Source organism: Chiroxiphia lanceolata, chromosome 9 (assembly GCF_009829145.1).
Source record: "Chiroxiphia lanceolata isolate bChiLan1 chromosome 9, bChiLan1.pri, whole genome shotgun sequence".
Taxonomy (NCBI): domain Eukaryota; kingdom Metazoa; phylum Chordata; class Aves; order Passeriformes; family Pipridae; genus Chiroxiphia; species Chiroxiphia lanceolata.
This window is the reverse complement of record NC_045645.1, coordinates 31,062,200-31,083,474: the sequence shown is the minus strand read 5'-3', so window position 1 is coordinate 31,083,474 and position 21,275 is coordinate 31,062,200. Positions and strand designations below refer to the sequence as shown.

General features: G+C 49.4%; 1 protein-coding gene across 4 annotated transcripts; it reads right to left on the bottom strand.

Annotated features, from left to right (window-relative positions):
• Window positions 1-645: 645 nt before the first annotated feature.
• Window positions 646-21,187, bottom strand: ZBTB37 (zinc finger and BTB domain containing 37). 4 transcript variants are annotated; one of them, XM_032697074.1, is made up of 6 exons: window positions 21,121-21,187; window positions 19,260-19,372; window positions 18,020-18,440; window positions 16,415-17,367; window positions 14,961-15,060; window positions 646-12,837 (listed from the first exon to the last, which is right to left on the bottom strand). In XM_032697074.1, the coding sequence occupies exons 3-6, from the start codon at window positions 18,026-18,028 to the stop codon at window positions 12,349-12,351; spliced, it is 1,551 nt and encodes a 516-aa protein (XP_032552965.1). In that variant the 5' UTR covers window positions 18,029-18,440; window positions 19,260-19,372; window positions 21,121-21,187; the 3' UTR covers window positions 646-12,348. The 4 variants fall into 4 exon arrangements, with proteins under 4 accessions (XP_032552965.1, XP_032552968.1, XP_032552967.1 ...); XM_032697077.1 differs by having other exon boundaries at window positions 18,175-18,440; XM_032697076.1 differs by lacking the exon at window positions 18,020-18,440.
• Window positions 21,188-21,275: the final 88 nt, after the last annotated feature.

Sequence of the window (21,275 nt, the reverse complement as noted above, 5' to 3'; positions counted from 1 at the left end):
ATAGCAACCCCTGCACCCCCGCAAGGCACCGTCCTTTCTGGGCTCACCTGCCTGCCTGGAGTAACACCTTGGGAAGAAGCTGAGAGTGTCACAGATGTCTGAGGCCCTGGGAGAAAAGGGGGAGCATTTTGGAAATAACTAAGGGCTCAGAAAGCAGCTCTTCCTCTCCCTGCCTTCCTCGGGCAGTCGCCGCTGTGGCTTTTCTTGCTGGATCCCATCTTTTGCCTGCTCACCTCGTTGAGAGAACACAACCCTGCAACCTCTGCCTTCTTCAGTTGTGCTCCAGGCTGTGGAGGTGGAGGCTGGTGAAGGAGGAGGGCTGAGACAGTGCTTGGGGATCTCTAGCATGGCACTGAACCACAGTGTTTCCCCTGCCTTTGACAGCTGGGAAAACATCCAGAGGGCATTGTGCCTGTTCCACCTGGTGAGACCAGAATGGGCTGAGCCTGCTGAGTGGTGAGACAAAGCTCATCCCAGACAGGACAGAAGCCATCTCAAGTGCCAGGAACAGCAGCCTGGCACTGCCCAATCTTTCCCAAACTGGGCAGTGCAGTGCTGCCCACAGCAGGGACCAGGATCTCCCACCATGGCTGAGAAAACCCACACTGGGTCACACCAGTCAGCTCCACGACACAGACAAGGATCTGAGTATTAAACCATTTAATTCTCAAACCACTCACATGCATAATGTTCTTTTACACAGTGTTAAAAGAAAGAAGAAAATGCGATTTATTTTTTTTTTAATACAAACAGAATTTCAAGTATACATTTATAGAATTTTCCAAGATTCCTACCCAAGTTGCTAAGTTTTCATTCACATTGTTCTTAAAGCTGTCCGACGAGAGCGCTTTTTGCTAAACTGCTTTCAATGCAATTGTACAGTCCCTCTACCTTGGTTTTATTTCCCCCTTCCCCAACTCTGGTTCCCCTCTGCCACCCCTGCCCACCCCTCTCCAGCAGCTCTGGCTGTCCCTGTTTGCCATTGGCCACTGTCTGCCAACACCTGCTAGAGGAGGAAAAGGGAAGTGGTGCTGGAGGACCAGCTTGGGAACAGCTTGGAAAATCACTGAAGAACAGTCTGATATCCACAAGTTACACACAGCAGGCTCACTCTTCCACCTACTGCAGACTAGTCTGAACACTGACTTTTTCTTCTTGAAATAAGGATTACAACCAAAAATAAAATTAAAAAAAAAGAGAATAATTAGTACAGCAGGAAATTTCTTAACTGTGAAAGTAAGTCTTGAGTGTTAGGACACCTGTCCTAAAAGGTTTGATTTATAGGCCAACAGTTGAAGGTGACAGCACAGTTTCTGTTACAAAGGGTTACTCTGCAAACCAGCTCAGAGCAGAATCAATGTGGGAGACACAAACTTGCATTTAAAAAAAAAAAAAAAAGAATACTGAACTGACAAGGGCTCCATATCCACATTATGGAAAAACCCCACAGCCCCAGTAACAACTTCCTCTGGCTCTGCTGTGCAGCTGAGCTCAGCTGGGTTGTAACTGGGTGCAACTTCTGACCTGTTAAAAACGGGGTTTAAATCTGCTTTAGAGGCAAGGGTGGGTTCTCTGGAACGATGACAAAGCCCCCCCAGGGCCCAGCCCTGTCAGTGCTCGGCCGGGCGGGGCTGCCCTGGGGTGGTGGCAGGTCTGTCCCTGCAGGGCTGGCCCAGCCCGCGGGACTCCCGAGGTAGAGCTGCCGTGGCTTTTGGGCTGCCGGGGGCATCCCAGGGTCTGGCAACTTGGCTCACCCCGGGCTCTGGCTGCCCAGGAGCTGCCTGCCCATCCAGCTGTGTCCCAGGCCAGCCACAGCTGTACTCGTCTGACCAGTTAAAGTGCATTGCTGCAGTAAAGGATTTTCTTTTTTTTTTAATTTTTTTTTTTTTTAAAGAGGAACCTATTTAAAGTGCTGTTCTAGTTTGGAAAGGGACTCTGGTTAGAAAAAAATGGCACCTTTTCACACAACAGATCTGCTCTCTGCATGTGTTTGTGTATATATATATATAAATTTGCAGAGTCAGATCTGCTGACTAATGAACAACATATAAAAGTGTTTGTATTTTTATCTTATTGCTTTTTTTTAATGCTGCCTGCTCCCTTGGAGGCAAGAGGGAGATGGATTCTCCTCTCACCTTTCCCACCACTGACTAATTTCCCAGTGCAGGACGCCGAGCCCACGGGACAGTTCACTGCTGTGCAGCACCCGGGGAGGTGACAAAGCCCCCCTGAACTGTCACACCCCCAGAGCCAACCTGCAAAGGTCACTGCAAGGAACTGGAGGCTGAGAAGGACTCTGGACTCCGAGGGGCTCCCGCTGCTCCTGCCAGATGCCATTTTCATAGAGTCACTTTACAGAGCAGACCTGCATTTCTGAAACACAGAGGTAAGGAAAACAAATCGCTTTGAAGTGAAAGCTTTGCTGCTCGAGTGTGTAGTGTGGTAACCTCAGCACTCTGAGAGAGAGAGGTAGTTATTGTCCTGTGAATCTGCTGCTTCCATTTCTGGAGTGATTGCTTAAAAAAAACAAAAAAAAAAAAAAGGGAAAAAATCCTGTGCTCTTTATTAAGTTATCCCAGTTAAATCTTTCTGGTGAAGATACACTTGACTATTCCCTCTAAGAGGCTTTTATATTTTAGAAATTGATTGTCAGTTTAGTTTGTTACAAAATCAAATTTGATTAGCAAATTGCTATACAAAGCCACTTCCCTCGTGAACTCCTACAATCCTCTCCCACCGCTCCGCAGGGAAGGGCTCAACCATCCGTGCCCTGTTTGGGGGGGGGGGGTCACAGCCTGTGCTCCTGCAGCAGGACAGCGTTTCCTGCTCCGGGCACTTTTAATGGAAACGTTACAAAGAGCTACTGGTATCATATTCACAGTGTTGTCCAGGGAAAGTGAGGTGACACCAGGGAAAGGAGGGGAGCTCTGGGGGACAACAGGGACACAGCTCGTGGGAGCTCCAGGTAGTGTTTAACACACTAGGAATATGCCTGGGAAAACTGCATTGGTTCTCTTCCCTTTTCAGACTAAAGCAGTACTTTGAATATCTTGCTTCTATTTTCAAGAACTACCCTCTGATCCAGTCTCCCCATCCTTCCCTAACCCTCCCTGCAAGTGTGAGGTACGAGATAAGGGTACGTTCCTGCAAGAACGCACAGCTTCATGTTTTCCTCCTAACTCAGCTTCTAAAAGAGCTTATTCAAAACAGTCCCCACTGTGCCCCCAAGGATTGCTCTCGCAGCCCTTGGCCTGTCCTGACTGTCAGCAATGTTACAGACATGGACACAGAACAAATGTGTTATTGGGATGACAACACTCCCCCCTCCCTGCACAATATCCCTCACAGTCCTCGCCCTGGGACAGTGGAGCCCTGCAAGCTGCCTGGGGTCAGCTTTCGACCCAGGCCAGCGCCTCAGGGGAGCCCAGGCAGTTAGTCTGAAGCGAAGGGCATGACAAATTCTGCTCTCCATTCCAAATTCACCCACACTCCACCTGGGCTGCTTCCTCAGCGACACAGCCCTGGCTTAGGAGACCTTCTAACATGTAAGAAAAGTACCTGCAGGCCACCTACACCATCACTGCCTGCGCCTGCAGCAGAGGAGATCCAGGCTGCCCTGCAAACAGCCTCCACAAACCAACCTCACCTTGACCCTGGCAGGGGTGCAGCCGACTGAAAGACCCCCCTGGACTGGGCACAGCCACAGTGGGGCCAGGTCATCACTCCCCTTGCCAAATCCCATCTGCCAGCAGGAGAACTGCACTGTGCCCCCCTCCTTGGTGCCCACCGTGGAACGGCACCTCCCACCTGCCTCCCACCTCTTGCAGCCAAGACTTGTGTTCAGTTACCAATGCACGTGCACGGAGGATTAAGGAAAAGCTTCACAGTAATCCAGAGAGTTTCCTTAGACACGTAAACTCTCAGAAAATAATACCAGGGAGCACAAACCCCCGTATCAAACCAATGCCCAAGACACATAGGTGAACGAGCGGACCCCGGGGAACCTCCTCGTCTCAAGAAACAGCTTTTACACTTGACCAAACAGAGAACCAGTGAAGTGACATCATCACGTTAAAATTTGTTTCTCAGACATAGTTTTGTGATTCTTCCCCCCACCCCAGACTCAGTAACTTCTCTTGGAATTCTAGTGGAAGGTGTCCCTGCCCATGGCAGGGGAGTTGGAACGAGATGAGCTTTAAGGTCCCTTCCAACCTAAACCATTCTGTGATTCTATGATTTGAGTAACTAATTCCAATTGTATTTTATCCTTTATACTGCTGCTTTCTGTATTTTATGACCAGCAATAAAACTAACTAATCCAGCTTCATTTTTCATTTCTCATTAGTTTCACAGTTTCATAGCCAATGGTACTGGGTCTGACTGCAAAGGTAGTGGAAAGGTTTCAATAAATAAGCCTCACTGCAATGTAAAAATAATGCAGGCATTTCACCATAGATCTGAGGGAGAGGGGGTTAAATACATTAATAAAAACTAAGCTGGAGGTTTAACACAGCTGACAGTCTGCAAAAAAATTAATGCACTGATTTTTTTTTAAGTACTGCCTTAGATAACTGCAGTAAAATAATAAATCAGAATATGTCAGATTAAACAACTTACACAGCAGTATTTAAAAGATACCTGAATATGTTTCAAAAGCTTAACTGATATGAACTAGGAAGCCCATTAAAGCTGCCCATTTGTACATTATAATACTAAAAAAACCCCAAGAAAGTAACAAAAACACAGCTTGGTGTAGTCTAATGGAAACAGGAACCTGGAGGCTGCACTATCCCAGGATGGGGATTTCCCAGTCTCTCTGGACAACCTGATCCAATGCTGTTTGGCTGTTCTCATGGTGAAAAAAATACCTTGTAATACCTAATCTTATGCTCCTTTGTATAAACTTCCACCTACTGCTACTCCTCCTTGCACCGTGTGCCTCTGAGAAGGGTTTGGCTCTGTCTTCTCTGCGGAGTTTAAACAGGAGCAGTGACACAGTTAAAGGAGAGAGCACTGACACAAAAGCAAACTCCAGTCTGCAACACATGCTAGAAAACCCAACACTCAGAAAACGGCACTTTCAAATCTGACTGGCACTGCCCTTCCCAGTCTGCACCTCCCATCCTTCAGTTCCTTCCGATGGAGTTTCTGGAATCCTCACATCTGCCCCCTGGGGACTCGCCTTCCTTTGTTACCATTCACACTCCAGGATGGAGAACACTGGTGCTGTTCAGCTCTCATCTCCAGGATAAGGATCTTTGCACAGGGTTTTCTGAATGCTCCTGCCCACAAGCAGGTTCCAAACCTGGCATTTCTCTGTCCATGACATCCACGGCGTGCCAGACACACGCACTCCTCTTTTCGCAGTGATACTTTGCTGCTGTTTCACCTATTCTACCCAACCCAGGCGGGTTCTAGCGCCACCAGCTCCAGACAGGGCTGACACCAGATGAACCCTCTTATTTCAACTGTCTCCCTCCTCCCTAGAGGAAGCAAGAGCTGCTGCCAAGATTGTGGGAGATTGTTAGAGCTGAATTTGTTCTTAGCGCTTGCTCATTCCTCGGGAAGGCAATTACTCCTTGGCACAGAAAAATCAGCATGATTTTATCACTGAACCCATAATTTCTTCCCATTGGTGAGAGCAGAGCATGCACCTCCACAGAAGTTACTCAAACAACCCCCAACCACCTCTAGACATCAGTAAATAGCAACTGCTCATTTTCTAAAACTTTCAATTAGACACTAAATGCATCAGTGACTGGTTTTGTGGCTTCCTCTCTCCAGCCCCCAGTTGTGCCAGACCACACTGATTTTCTGCCTTCTCCCTTTTTTATTTCTAGCCTTGCCAGGACATACTTGTTTTCCTACAAAACCATTAAGGACCATGAAAAACACCTTCAGAAGGTTCCACCATCCAACTTTACCCAGCGAGTCTCAAATCCTTCCAAGGCTGCAAATCCCTAGGATTCAGCAGCACAGGTTCTTAAGTCTTATTCATATCCATGTTTTCATCAGCAAAAACCTTTCAGAGCTCCAATCTCCTAAGGTTCCTCCTATTTCCGAGACACGTCTTCCCACAAGCTGTAATACTTTGGTTTACAACTGGATTAAAATATAAATTAAATAAGAATAATGCTAAATGAGTTTATACTGAAACACTTTATATATGTATGTATATATATATATATATGTATATACAGTATGTGTGTGTGCACTCCCTAATGACAGCTAGAGGAAGCAAAAGTCATTCTCCAAAGGCTTCTACTCTTCCAACTAGCATGCTCAACTTATCCATTGCAACAATTCCCTGTGCATAAAAGCTAATGAAGCACTGGAAGGTGGTGCTGGCGACCAGCCGGATCACACAGACGTTCAGGAACAGAAAGACAATAAATTATAAGAAGCAGTAGTAACTTGTTCACAGTTGGGATGAGGATAATGTTATGGGAAACCTGAATTTTCTACAGTCCCAGGAATAAAAAGCCAAAGGTAACTGAAGGTTAGAGATATATTGCAGTTAATCCTAAAAGCAAAGATCGGATCTGACACAAAGAAACCACATGAAGTTTCTCCCAGTAGACTAAACTCTGGAACAATCAGATTCAGCAGGAAGATCTCCATCAAAACCAGAATTCATCCCAAGGATGCTCTGATCTCTGCCTCCACCTCAGCAATGGATGCTTTCCCAAGTAGGATGATTCCTAGAAGTCAACTCAATCTTACGTTCAAAAGAAAATGCTCCCAAGTCCTTTCTTGATGCTACTTCTATCAGCCCAAGCATCACCTTTAATATCTCCTAGTCCCAGCCTCTGTGTTTCCCTATGTTTGCCAAGCCAAAGCCTTTCAGCAGATGGAAATATTTTAGAGATGGTCGGACTCTTCAGATAATTTTATAACCCACTTGAGCGAGTTCCAGGTTAGGAATAACCTAAATTTCTAGTAAGACTAACTGCAGCAAAACTTTGGTCTGCTGCACTTTATTAAAAAAAGAAAAACAAACTAATCACAGCAAGTCTCCTCCAAGCCTACTCTATTCCAAAATGTTCTGGCAGACTTTAGTTTCAAGCAGCAGCCAGTAGTGTTTGCATAGGTCTAGCTTTTATTTGGTTACAAATACATATATATAAATGTACATATATGTGTATGTACGTATTTTATATTAAAATATCCCTTGAATGACAATGACCAAATTAAGGATGCTGAGCTCCTCTTTAGGCCCTTCCACTGCAGATGTCAGAGCTCTGTGCATGGCTCTCATCTCATGGCAGGAGTAAAGACTCGGCTACATCAGCAGATCCCAGACCTTCCAACTGCAGTCTTGGCCACAGGCTCAGCTCCCAGGGAAAACTGAGAGCCCAAAAAGTCTCCTGAATTACAGCTCCTTGACTTACTGAATGGTTTGGGCTGGAAGGGACCTTTAGAGGTCATCTAGTCCAATCCCCTTGCCATGAGCAGGGACTCCTCCCATCCCCAAAATATTTCCAGCAGAGCAAGAACAGCATTTGGTGTCACTAATCTGCAGAAACACCTGGATGCTGGCACAGCTAAATTGGCAGGCATGTCACAGATCAAAGACTAGAGTTTGATAAAGTTTAAATCATTTTAAGTGCTAGTTTTGTTGGTCCTCAACATGACCCTGTGTACCTCCCAAGCCACCTTCCACCCCAACCTTTGCAGTTGTCTTCCTATTTATACCTTGGGTTCTGCAGAAGTCAGAAGCAAATAAAAGCTGCAACTCTGCTCTTGCCAAGGCCTCCTTAGGGCTGAATCACCCAAAGGCACAGAAGGACCCAGCTCCAAGACCAGGCCTGGAATCACTGGCTGAAAGGAGCATGTTAAGTGATGTTTCCACCGCAGAGATGTGGAATGGAAATAGCCACCGAGCAGGACAAGCAGGGAGAGCTGTCCTGTCCATTTATTTCAACCCTGATCCCACAGAGGGCTGAACTCCTGGCTCTGTGCCCTCCCTGCTGAGCCAGCCCCACAATGCCTTTCAGCCAGGCCACAGCTTGTTCCCAGTGCTATTCCAGCTCTGGATAGCTGTCAAATGGGAACAGCAGCTTTCTGTTCCTCCTGCCCTTCTTCAGGCACATAAACTTCTGAAAGTTGAATTATACAGGTCACAGCTTGAGAACATTGTGGAGAAGGTGTCAGTAAGTCCAAGGACTGACCTGATGGTGGGCAGTGCTGGGACGATAAGCCAGGGACTGCCCATCTGCATTGGTTGCTCTGGCTCTCACCAGGCTGACAGCTCTGCCATCTTACTAAGTGGCTCTAAGCATGTTCTCAGCCTCCTGTTACAAATTCACATTCCATAAAGCCTCTCATTCATCCCTCTCTAGCTGCTGGAAATACAAAGCACAATTTGTTTCCACGCACTCCCATTGCAAGAGAGCAAAAAGACTTTCTCCTTTCTCCCTTTCCCAGCTTCCCATCGGTCATCCTCCTGAGAGGAAGAGGTTTAGCTTTTTCCCAAAGCAGCAGCACAGTATAACACAATTCTGGTTATTTTCACAGCTATTCACAGGGAACCTGGCAGCAGCAGGAACAGCCACGGCAACCATCACGTCACTCGGCTGTGACTTGGCACCAGGGCTTGCTGCAGGCTTAAGGAGATAATCACAACTCTTCACATTTGGGAGGTGAGTTCCTTGGCAGCAAAGAACTAAGAAATGTGTTTCCTCTCCGAGAAAACAAACTGCGAAACCAGAGTGTGTTCTCCCTGTTGCCTGAGGCAAGCAAACAAATGGGTTAGTCAGCCCTAACTCTGAAGCGGACAGAAATGCTAGGTACAGAGGTATTAAAACATGACAGAGTTCTCTTCACATCCTCCTTAAATCACAGTTGAAATCACAGTTTTGGCAGGAAAAGCTGCAGCTAGACGTGGGAATGCAAAGCTGTGCCTCAACCCATCACAGAAGCATTCGCACTTGAAGAGTTGACGTCTGATTCTCCACAGCTTCGGTGCAACTGAGAAGAGCTGTGCCAGTGGAGAGGCAACAGAACACGGCAGCATTCTGCTGGGAAAGCACCTCTTGAGTAGCTACACCACTGCCAGGAAATTCACATGAGGTTTTTCCATACCGTACATGACCTCCAACCCCTTTTTCCTCAAATCTTGCCCTTATCTGCACCGAGAAGGTCAAGCACTGAAAGAAATGTTCAATAACGATTCCTTCGGAACTGGTTCCGCCGTCCAGTGTGGACGGGTCTGAAGTGCTTTCAGCAATGTTCAAGACGTATTAGAGACACCATGACTCCCACACATACATACGCATCCATTAAATGTACAGAAATAATATTAAAATGATTCCCACTACCATACCTTATACTGACTCTAGCTACAAGCTATAAACTTCACCTCAGTGAGGCCTGGGCAAGAATTGGCTCTTTTGCATGCAATCAGAAATGATCATTTATACAGTGGCAACCTCTGCACCAAAAAAAAAACAACAACAAACAAAAACCAAACCAAACCAAAACCAAAAGCAAACATAAAGGAGGAAAAAAAATAAAAACCTTTCACAAGCTTTGTTTTTCAGCCTAGTAGGATATGAAGGACCAATTTCATGGTTTTCACCAGGCCAATTAAAATAGTGAATCAGCAAACAGGGCACACCATTGGCACCCTGGGCTGTCCGGATGCTCCTCTGTTCACAGTATCAATACAGTAAAACACAAACCTGCTCAAGAAACTCACAGCTATGCCATGGGAATAAAGGCAGTCACCATTTTATGTCAGCCCTTCTTCGCTACGGTTGCCATCTGTCTCAGAAAAATGTTGCTTGTGTAGCAGTTACTGCACCTTCACCCTTCTCTTCACAGCAAGCTTAGCAGGGAAACTTTCCCACTATATTTATATATAATATATGTATATAAATAATTTTATGTTTTTATAGTTTGGTAGTATTCTTTTAAAATTTCTATTTTAAAACACTTAAAAATCTTTTAAGCAACTAAAAGTAACTTTTGATGCTCTCTAGTGTGAACAGGATAGGATTTCAAAGTCTTTAACTCTTTTTTTTTTTCATTTTTGGTAACTTCAAAAGCTATGACTAAAGCAGCACATCTCCACTCCTTCCCACACCTCGATTGCAACAAAACCTACCTTGGCCACCCTCTCACCTCATCTTCTGCCACTGCAACCTCACTGTTTGGGTACCATCCTGCTTGACCTTCACCAGGAAACCTGACGGGGCTGGTCCCTCGGGTGGCCAAATCACTCCCCGTGTGACGATGCACTTGACAGGAGAGGAGGAAGAGACAGAAGGAAAACGGAGGTGAAATATCAGCTTTCCTGTTTGAAATGGTCAATGAAATGGTGCTTTGCAGGTGCCTGGCTCAGGACACCTGCAAAGGTTCCTCTCTTAGGAGCACTTCCCTGTTACATATGATCCTGGCACCAAGCTTTTCCCACACACAAAAACACGTTAGAGTCACGTCTCTTTTTGAGAGAGAGATGGGAGGAACAGTGAGACCCCTCACTTATAAAAATGATCTGTAAAGTGAGGCAAGAATACATCACCCTTCCCCAAATTCTTCCCTCTAAAGGGGCATGAAAATGATCCTGAGTCCCAATTTGAAAGTGGGGAAAGCAAAGGCTGGAGATGTTTCCATGTGTCCAAAATTGTGCAGTCTGACTGCAGGTCAAGCTTTGCTGTCACGTGGTCAGTCTCCTGCCCACCAAGCCCCTGTTCCAACCACTCACCCAGCTTTCTAGCTGAAGCAAGATGAAGTGTATTTCTTTTCCAATGTCTCTTTGTTCCTTCCATCGCCTTAAGGATCAGAACTTCACCCTTCCTTTATCTTACATCCTCAAGAGAACTCCTTTACCAGACCCGATCCACACAACCTGTCGTTCATTTCCCCCCTCCGTCATGAACAACTTGGCATCAGAACCAGAGAAAACTCTTAAAATATTGCATATTTTCTTTAAAAGACTTCTTCAAAAGATGTCAGAATATTTGCACTTATCTACCTGTCCCATGCTGTTCCGGTTATGAACCACGTAAGCCCGTGCAAACACCTACAATACACACGCAGGCACATCTCTCCAGGTTTGCTAAACTTGCTCTAAACATCAGAGCTGCTCAGAATACAAAAATCTTGAAGTCCATGCAAGGGGACAGAGTTGTGATTGCTCTAGGAACCATTCACTTTTAAGTCTCCTGAACTTTTACAAGGAAATAAGGTAGAGTTTTCTTTTCTTTTTGCATTTCATTGATTAAAAAAGTTATCAAAGTAGTTTGTAGAAACAGGTTTAAAAGCAACCACCCACGATTGCTTGGCTGGGACGACAGCATTGCAGTATTTCTGTATCACATATTGCTGTTATAAAAGATAAGTGCGTGTCGAGGGGGGAGCAGGGGTGAAGGAGGACTTTGGTAGCCAGCCTTTAACTCCGGAATTCAGCCACTCCAGAAAATCTGTGTCTAACCCTCAGCAACCCCTGGAGCACGGCAGCGCTCCAGCCGGGACATCGGAGAGCTCTGAGCTCTCCAGTTGCACCAGCAGACAACCTCCTCTGGAAGACCCCTCCAGCCCTTCTCCCAAGGCATCAGCGCCTCACACAAACTTCACAGCTGCTAAATCCCACTCTCAGTAGCCCAAGTGCTTCCTTCACATCTTGCTGACCTCTGGAATACTGCCTTGGAGCCGTGCCTGCTTTAACAAAGGGCACTGAGGCCGTGCGCCTGGAACGGGCAAGGCCAAAAGCCCTGAAGTAACAGTTTAAACAAAAATGTAAAGAAACACACAAAAAATAAGACAGGGATAAATACACTTGGGCAAGGCAGGCTCCACCAGGACAGTCTTTTTGTTTTCTACCTGGGCAAGGGAGAAAGGCAACGGGCCCTTGCCCCTGCTCTCCCCTCGAGCGGGACCAGCGGATATGGCTCTGTGGGGCCACAGGGCTGCTACCGGCACCGCCGGCGGGGCCTGGCTGCTGGGCCACAGGGCTGTCCAGAAATACAAATGACTGCTTGTCCCAGGTCACTACGGAACAGTAAAAAAATTTAAAATCCTGTCGATCCCTGAATAAGAAGTTGATTGACACAGTTGTTCTGTTTTTCTCCAAGAGGAGGAGGAATGAGGGAGAAAAACGTTTAACACTCTAAGTGTGTGTGTGTGGGTGTGTGTGAGAGAGAGAGAGAGAGAGAGAGAGAGAGAGAGAGAGAGAGAGAGAGAGAGAGAGAAGAGATTTTTCTATTTTGGCAACATCTTGGGAGCTTCTTTCTGTCCAGTGGTGGCATTGCACTAATTACAGTACCAGCCTGCCAGGTTGGTGCTGACTCTGGAGAGCCAAGAAAGGGAAGACGGTCCTTTCTCCCCGGACTCCGCAGTCGTGTTTCAATCCGGCCCAGTGGTGGACACAGATCCCTGTGCTGTCTCCCCCACAGCCACAGCCTCCTCCTGCGGAGGGGACTCCTCCTCCGCCTGCCCCCGGGAGGTGACTGTGGTCTCGGGGGAGATGCTGTGGGGCCCCTCCAGGGGCAAACAGCCAGGGTGGTTCTTGCGAAAGTGCTGGTTGAGGATGGCCTGGAAAGGGAAGCTTTTGCCGCAGACGTGGCAGTGGAAGGGCTTGTTGCCCGTGTGCTTGCGGATGTGATATTCCAGCTGATCCTTGCGGGTGTACTTCTTCCCACACATGCGGCACACAAAGGGGGTGATGCCCATGTGGAGCCGCATGTGCCGGTCCAGGCTGCCCTTCTGGTTGAAGGACTTGGCGCAGTAAATACACGTGAGCCGCGGGTTGTACCGGAACCAGCGCTCGGAAACCTCCTGCTCCCGCAGATACTCCACATAACCACTCACTCCAAGCATGGCTGATTCCTCCCCCTGCCAAGGAAACAGCAGAGATTTAAATAACAAGCAGCCTAAAACAAACTGCAGAGAAGAAGATCACGCCCCAGTCCAACCAGTAAAGCTCCTGCCAAACCTCAAAATCAGCAGCACTAATGTCTGCAACCTCAAGCACATATTTAAGTGCTTAACTGGGGCCTTGGGGCTGAAGACAAATGAGCAATCAATTAGAAACCACGGCTACAGAGGCCCCCTCTGCCAAGTCATTCCCTGGATCTGGGGAACAAAAGACAGTCCTTGTCATGAGCATGCTTGGTCACCAATGGAGTTGTGGGCCACGTGTGTCAATACTTGTTACTTTTTTAAAAATCTGGGCCAGTTTTATTAAAATACTGTATGCCACCTTCTGTTTTACTTACTGAAGGTTAAAAACAGGAAGCCAATTGATGAGCTTGCTTTTTAAAACAAAGGTGGAACAAACTACAAACGGTACTTTGAACCCTTGAGGTGTCACTTCACACCTCACTGAGATATCTATTCAGGTGTCACTCAGGGCTCATTTTATTATAAGGAGTCACTTTTGCCTGCCTGGCTGTGTGACCCAGCCCAACTCCTCGCTGGCTCCTCTGTGTTCTCCAAAGCCACACAGACAAACAACCAAAGGCAACCCTGAACCACGACAGACATTTCTGGCCATTGTCTTCCGATGGAGCACAAACAGACCGACTCCGGAATGCTCTGTGCTGGGGGATTGCTCTCCCAACGCTGCTTCCCAGCAGTGCCAAGCACAGAGAACGTGTAACAGCAGGAGGGTCCCTCCTCTGGTGGCCAGGGCCGTGTGAGCAGCACTGTACGGATGCCAGGTGCTGCTGAATCCGGCCATGCAGGCACAGGGAAGCTGCTCAGGACTCAAGGACATGCACAGAGCTCTGGTACTTCCTTTCCACTCTGCCGCTGCCACTGGGCAGGGATCACAGGCAGGCTCTTTTAGTATGGATACGGCAATGCCAGGAGAGTGGAGGGTGATGAGACCTCCCCGTGTGTGTAAAGCCTCAGGTTTTATATTTGAGGCCATTTCACAATGCAGAAATAAGAGCAGCTTTTCTGCAGGAAGAGCTAGAATTGCTTTGTATGTCACATTGCCCCTGGAGGGTGAGTTTGACCTGAAATTTTCTCAATGTCTTCTAAGGACACAAAACAAAGCTTTGGAGAAACAGGAACAAAAAGGTATCTGTTGTTTTATGGAAGTGTATTACAGAGGCAGCAGACAGCAATCATGATTTTTTTCCCCATTGCTTCAGTTGGTCTTACTGAAGAGCAAAGCAGCCTGGTAACTCCTCAACCTGCCTCCAGCCAAGTCATTTGCTTACACACTGACACATTCCCTATTTGTCAGGCTCACAGAGTCCTTCTGCACTGTGTTGGCAGACACATTTGTACTACAGTGTCACTGTGACACTCACTGTATGCAACAAAACTAGACCAAAATCATTAGGTACAGGTATTACCACTGTCCCACCTTGCTGCACTCCCCACTGCCCTCCCGTTTCTGCATTTCTCTCCCTCCTACCCCAAAACTGTGCCCAAGAAAGCAGAAAATTCAGAGCTCCTTTATACGTTGCAAATTCTGCTGTGCAACACAGTGCCTTGGGAATTAGACAGAAACCTCTGCACAAATCCACAGCCCTTTGACTCTCCACCCCAAAGGTGGGTGTAGTGCCTGGAGGGCTTTTTGGAAAGGTTCAGCTGCTGTCACCCCTCAGTCTTCCACAGAAGCCAAGCCACACCTCCTCCCTCAGCTCAGGCATTTGCTGCCAGTGTTTCAGGGCAGATCCAGCTCTGCAGGCAAATGGGATTTCTCCTCAGGAGTTGGTGGCCTGCCCAGAATGAAGGTGGATATTTACACCCTCAGACAACAAGAGAAACTCCTTGTGTTTTCCAGGTATCTGGCCAAAATCCCAAGTGACCACAATCAGTTTTAAATCGTACACAGCCAGCAGATGTTCTCAGTGTGAGCAACTAAACCCTTCGCAATAGCAAAAGGTCCTTGTTTCACCCATGGTACTGCTTGCAAATATAAAATACGACACACTTCATCACAACACAGCCCCCTTCACCTCCGAGTCAACATTTACTTGCAAACCTCTTGATCTGCCTACCTGGGAACTGGGCTGCTTGGGCTCATCCATCCGCCCGGGAGACTCGCTTTTTGATCTGTACCGCTCAGTCACAGCAACCATGCTGCCAGAAGGGCTAAATCTGTAGGGTGGGGGAAGAGTGTAAATGGAGTTTTTAATGGGCATCAGGTCACTACGGTGTTTAGAACAACAGGTGTGCAGTGGAGGCACCTGTACAGCATCTCTTCAATCTCACCAGCTAACACACAGGAGGCGGAACAGCGCAAGTATAAAGGAAAAACCAAGTCATACTGGCATGTGGGTGCAGTCTTAACATCTGAAAATAAAACTGAGTCATTTGGCTTCCAATTCAGTGACAGAGAGCTTTGGGGTTGCTATCAGGAGTAAACCAACACAGGCCCGGTGACTCTGGAACTGCACAGCAGGAGCAGAAACCATTTCTCTGAGGGCACTCTCATCCACCACCCACACCCTCCTGCTGCTCCCCAAAGTGAAACACAAGGGTGTGATGGACTCCAGGTGGGAAACAGGGGATACTGAGTGCAGTGCAAGAAGAGATGCTTGAGACTAACTGATCCCTGGAAAAGAGCTACGGAAGTAGAAGGCATTGCTCTCCCAAGGCCCAGCTCAAGATTGTTCCCACTGACTGATTTATTAGGCAACAAGTGGCAGAATATTCACTGCTTCCAGGTAGCCATTCCTCTCTGGGACCAGAGGAACTGAGGTAGAAGAGGGGCAGATGTGAAGGGACACCTGCAAATATAACCCGCTCCAATCCAACAGACCTGCCCTTTATCAGATCCGCTCTCTGGGCCGTGCTTAGGGCAACAAAATAAATACTCGAGCCGAGGGGAAGCAGATGGATGGAGAATCCAAACGCAGCAGATTTCACCACTCATTTTCACATAAAGGCTTTCTGCTCTCTCTTATAAATCAAACCAACAGTAGAGGCCGCTGGGCTCCCCACTTCAGCTGCTCCAGAAGATGTAAACCCAGGGCCCACTGCTGCCTTGAAGCACCGGGGACAAAATTTGCTCTTGACTTACAGATGGTGCCCAGCTTGTTTCTCAGCCAGAACCATCCCCAGATTTTCAGACCAGAAGGCATCAGTGCAATGACACTTTGGGTAACACATATTGTATTTGACCTTGTCAATCCCCATGCTGAGCTGGTATCTACTGAGGCTGCATAGAACACCTTCTTTAAACAAAAATCCCACCTCACCTGAAACACTGAGGTACAAATCCCAACCTATGCACAGAACTGCCCTATAGCTGGAAATCCTGGTCTCATCACAACCCAGACAAAATACTATAACCCAAACCAGACGCATTTCTTTACACCAGAAAAAAATACTCCTTCAGCACTTAAGATGGCTACAGGAAACAGAAGGAGGAAACGTTCCAGAGAGACCAACCCAGCCAAGTGAAAATATTGCACAGCCAAAGTCAGCAACTGAGTCAAAGGAAACCCACCTGTCGATCTCAGTGCTGGTTGGCCTGACCACTTTGGCCCCGGAGGAGCCCAGGGCATAGGCGTCCTGGCCCAGCGCTCCATGGCCCGTGGTGTCGATCACCATGGCCGTGACCTCCTCGGCACTGCTCCCGTCCTCTCCTGAAGGCTGGTGCTCTGCCCCCAGCCACTCCTCCAGGTTCTCGGTTTTGATGCGCACTCCGCCCAGCACCCGCACGTCGTCGTCGCTCCGGGCCCCACGCTCTCCCATCCCCGTCTCCACGTACCACTGTCCCGCCCTGTTAATCCGCAGGATGGGCTCCCTGCCTTCCACATCCGAGCTCTGCTCGATGATCTGGGGGCTGGTGGACTCCTCGGGCGGGCTGAGCTCCCGGATGTCCAGCACTGTGCTCACCTGGCCCAGGCGGCTCCCCTTCGGGGTGTTGTGGTGCGGACTCAGGGAACGGTTCAGGGTTGGTGTCACCCGGTGAGACTCAGGCGGTCTCTCTTGATGCTTCGTCCTGGTCTGGCTCAACTCCGCCTCCACCTCTGCAACATTGATTTTGAAGTGAATCCCCTCAAGGATCTGCGTGCACTTGTCTATGATGTGTTGCATCTGCAGGAAGCTGGCGGCTGTTAGGTAGCTGATGATGTCGGCCAGCTGCAGGCAGATCCTTCCCGTGTAGCAGAAGGAGAGGAGCTGCTCGAAGACAGAAGGGTTCTTGATGACAGAGATGGACACGGTGCTCATCTCGTTGAGGGACATGTGGTCGCGGAAGTAGGGCGAGCTGGCCGCCAGCACCACCTTGTGCGCGCGGAACGCCTGGCCCTGCACGTTGACCACGATGTCGCACAGCCGGCCCTGCATGCGCAGCTGGTTCAGGTGGCTCAGGACAGAGTTACTGAAGTCAGGAATCTCCAGCTGAATGTTCCCGCTCTTCTCCATGGCTGTCCCGGTTGCAGGTGCACGACCGCGCTGGCAAAGGGGGAAGAGACACCATCATTAGCAGAGCCAGCCTGTCATTTGCATTTAGAACCTTTTTTACCTGTTTCCACATGGGATTTTTAGAGACCTCTCTCCCCACTGAATTACCACACACCTGGCAGGGCTCTGTGCTCTCTACGTGCTGTGCAAACCACCCTGCACCAGCGTTCTGCTAAACCAGCCCCTCAGAGACCCCCAGTCCCTACTGGCGCTTTGGTGCCCGAAACACTTTGCTCTGTCAGCCTCAATTAAAGCACATCTGCATTGTAAAAAGAACATAAAAAATGGTTCAGGTACTAAAAATAGGCAGCTGATTGCATAATGGATTAAAATACTCAGCAGTCGTACCTTCTAAGCACTTTGAAAAGGGAAAGTAATATTGTTATGCCTCCTTCATACAACAGGAATCAGGAAGAAGACACCGGGACCTAAATCCTCCTGAGACTTCTGAAAAGCTGGCCGGCATACATCTGACCTCGAGACATCTTAAGGGTGTCATTAATCCCAAGATATCCATCATATGTGACACTTCTGACACATGCCAGAAAATATGTAACGGGAGGGTGAAAGAAAAAGGTGGGGCCCAGGAGAGTCAAAGGGCCTCACTCACGACCACTGTTTGTAGGGTCACAAGGCCACTGACTTTGGTCATCACCAAGTTCCCATCCTGGCCATATCCCAAGTCTGTAAGTCCTGGGCTCTTTCCCAAAGCACAGTAACAATGGGACTGTTCCACTCGGGCTGCAAATCCCCAGCGGTGCCGTTCCGCCCGGACGGCGATCCAGGTCAATGGTTTACCGAGGCTCCGAAGGATAACGGCTCAGTCTTTGTTCCCCACCTTGGCTGGGATGTTCCTGGTTGTTCCCACCTGTACCACCCAGCAGCTCCTGGCAGGATCAGGGAGCACCTCCTGGCCCAGCTGGTGCAGTCAGGGGACACTTCACCGCTCAGCGGGTCCGTTAAGGCTTATCAGGAGCTTCCGAGGTGCTTCCAGCAGGGCCAGGGACGGGGGGATGCACCACCACATCATCACACTGCATTTTGGCAAAGTTTGAAAAGGAGCCCTGACCATATATGGTAAAAATTTGGAATGATCCAAAATTAGATGTAAACTCACCCTCAAAAAAGAAGAAAGTAAATAAGCTTGTTAAAGCCCACTCATGGCGTGAGTGGCTTCCAAGCTGGATGGCACCTGAAGTGAGGACTGAGCAGAGTGCTGCAGGTATAAAAACCACTTCAGGCAGGCTGAGAATACTGAGGCTGATAGTGCCTACTCCAAGGAATCCCAGAATTAAGGCTTCTTCTCACTTTCTCCTGTCACAGAATCATGGAATGCTTTGAGTGGGAAGGGACCTTAATGACCATCTCATCCCACCCCCTGCCATGGGTGGGACACCTTCCACTAGCCCAGGTTGCTCCAAGCCCCATCCAACCTGGCCTTGGACACTTCCACAGCTTCTCTGGGCAACCTGTGCCAGAGCCTCACCAATTCTTCTCAATATCCCATCTAACCCTGCCCTCTGTCAGTGAGAAGCCATTCCTCCTTGTTCTGTCACTCAGGTCCTTGTAAACAGTCCCTCTCCATCTTTCCTGTAAGTTCCCTTCAGGCCCTGAAGGTCACAATCAGATCACCTCAGAGGCTTCTCTCTTCCAGGCTGAACAATCCCAGCTCTCCCAGCCTTTCTTCCCAGCAGAGCTGCTCCATCCTTCTGATCATCTTGGTGTCCCTCCTCTGGACTCACTCCAACAGGTTGATGTTCTTCCCTATCTTTAGGAGATAAAACCCCCTCAAACCCAAGGAGCTACAGTGCACAATTCCACAGTGTTGGGAGCAGCACTTCAAACACACAAAGCCAGGGGAAACAGGAACCCCAGTGTCTTACCTGGAGCGCTGTGAGTTACATGCAGGGGGGGAGGAAGTGGGGGTACTGCCTTCTTGTTCTCCTTTTTCCTTCTGATGTAGTGAGAAGGTTTGGAAGCTTGTTGCCCCCTTCCCCTTGAGAGGTTAAAAAAAGAAAGGAAAAATGAAGCACGGAGGAATTGTGTGCTCTCAAGTATGGTCATGGATGTCAGGCTTTGTCATTCCTGGTTTGCCACCTTCCCAAAACACCTGTTCCTAAAGCAATAAGCCCCGGAGCATACTCTTAAGGCAGGGAAGCAAAGGCAAGGGTGAAACAATCCACAAGCACCCAGGGAGACGAGGCAGTGGCAGAGGCTGAGCTCAGGAAGTACAGGAAGGAAGGGTAAAAACAGCAATCAGACCTCAACTGGCTGGGTATGGCCCTGCTCTGAGGGCAGCTGCTCCCAGGGGAGCCCAAAAAATTATCTGTGAGCTCCTGCTCCAAAAGTAGGGAAAATCCATCAGCCCTTTATGGCAGGAAGAAAAGACCCCTGGAGCTTTGCCCACCTCAGAATGGGGGAACCTGTATTTCATGAGGCACTTTGTGTTTTATACACTTTGGGGAACATCCTCAGAGGCTGCAGAGGGGAAATCTGTGGGCTTGGTTCAAATTCCCCTGTCAGGGTGATTTCTGTGCCCACAGGTAGGGGGTCTCTCATCAACTTCTGCACCTCAGCAATAACATCCCAATTTCTGTCTTCCCTGGGAAGTCCATCACCTGCACACACCTTTCCCTCAGGGCTGAGCGTCAGCACAGGGCACACATTGGGACACTCAGCAGCTTTCAGTGCAATTTGAAGTGTCACCAGCTCGGACTTGGCCTTTACTTATCTCAGCAAATGCCTTTCCCTGTGTAAGGCAGCTCCTGAGAACAGAAATTCTCACTTCATCAGGGAAAAGACAGGGGCAGATCCCCCACAGCAGGTGGTAATCACTGTGAATGGCCCTTGTCAGACACTCGGGGGCTGCACAGAGGGACTGAAAACTCAGCTTTTGGGCTCAGATCTACCACGACTGGGCAACTTCACAGAATTTGCTGCGTTGGAAGGGACACACAAGGACTATCGAGTCCAACTCCTGGCCCTCCACAGACACCCCAACAATCCCACCCTGTCCCTCAGAGCGTTGTCCAAACCCTCCTGGAGCTCTGGCAGCCTTGGTGCTGTGCCCACTGCCCTGGGGAGCCTGGTCAGTGCCAACCACCCTCTGGGGGAAGAACTCTTTCCCCAGATCCAACCTAAACCTCCCCTGACACAGCTCCAGCCATTCCCTCGGGTCCTGTCACTGCTCACCAGAAACAACTTAGAATCCCAGAATGGTTTGGGTTGGAAGGGACTTTAAAGCCCACCTAGTGCCACCCCCTGCCATGGGCAGGAACACCTTCCACTAGCCCAGGTTGCTCCAAGCCCCGTCCAACCTGGCCTTGGACACTTGCAGGGACAGTTTCTCTGGGCAACCTGTGCCAGGGCCTCCCCACCCTCACAGGGAGGAATTCCTTCCCAATATCCAAACCCAACGCGACTCGGCTCCTCCCAGATCCCAGCGGGACTTCTCTCGACTCCCCGTCCGGCCCGACCCCCGGCGGTGCCCCCCCCGGCGCTGCAGGGCTCTCGGTGCCGCTGTCTCCGGCGCTGCCCCTCGGCCCGCCATGGCCGTGACAGCGGCACCCGGACCCCCGAGCGGGGGCACAGCCCGGCCCGCCCCGCGCTCCCCCCCGCCGCGCTGAGGGGCGGCGGCCGCGCCCCGGCCCCGCCCCTCCCCCCGCGCCCCCCGGGCCGTCCTGGGGCCGTCCCGGAGCTCTCGCCGGGGCCGTCTCCGCCCGCCCCTCCCCGGACCGCGCTCACCTGCCGGGGGTGGGAAGGGCCCGCAGCGCCGGCCCGGAACCGAAACGCGCCAGTGCGGGCCGCGCCCCGGAAGGAAACGCCGTGCGGACCGTGCGCCCGCGCACCGCCCCCGCCCGCGGAGTGCGTCCAGAGGGGGTGGGGCCGCGCAAAGTCAC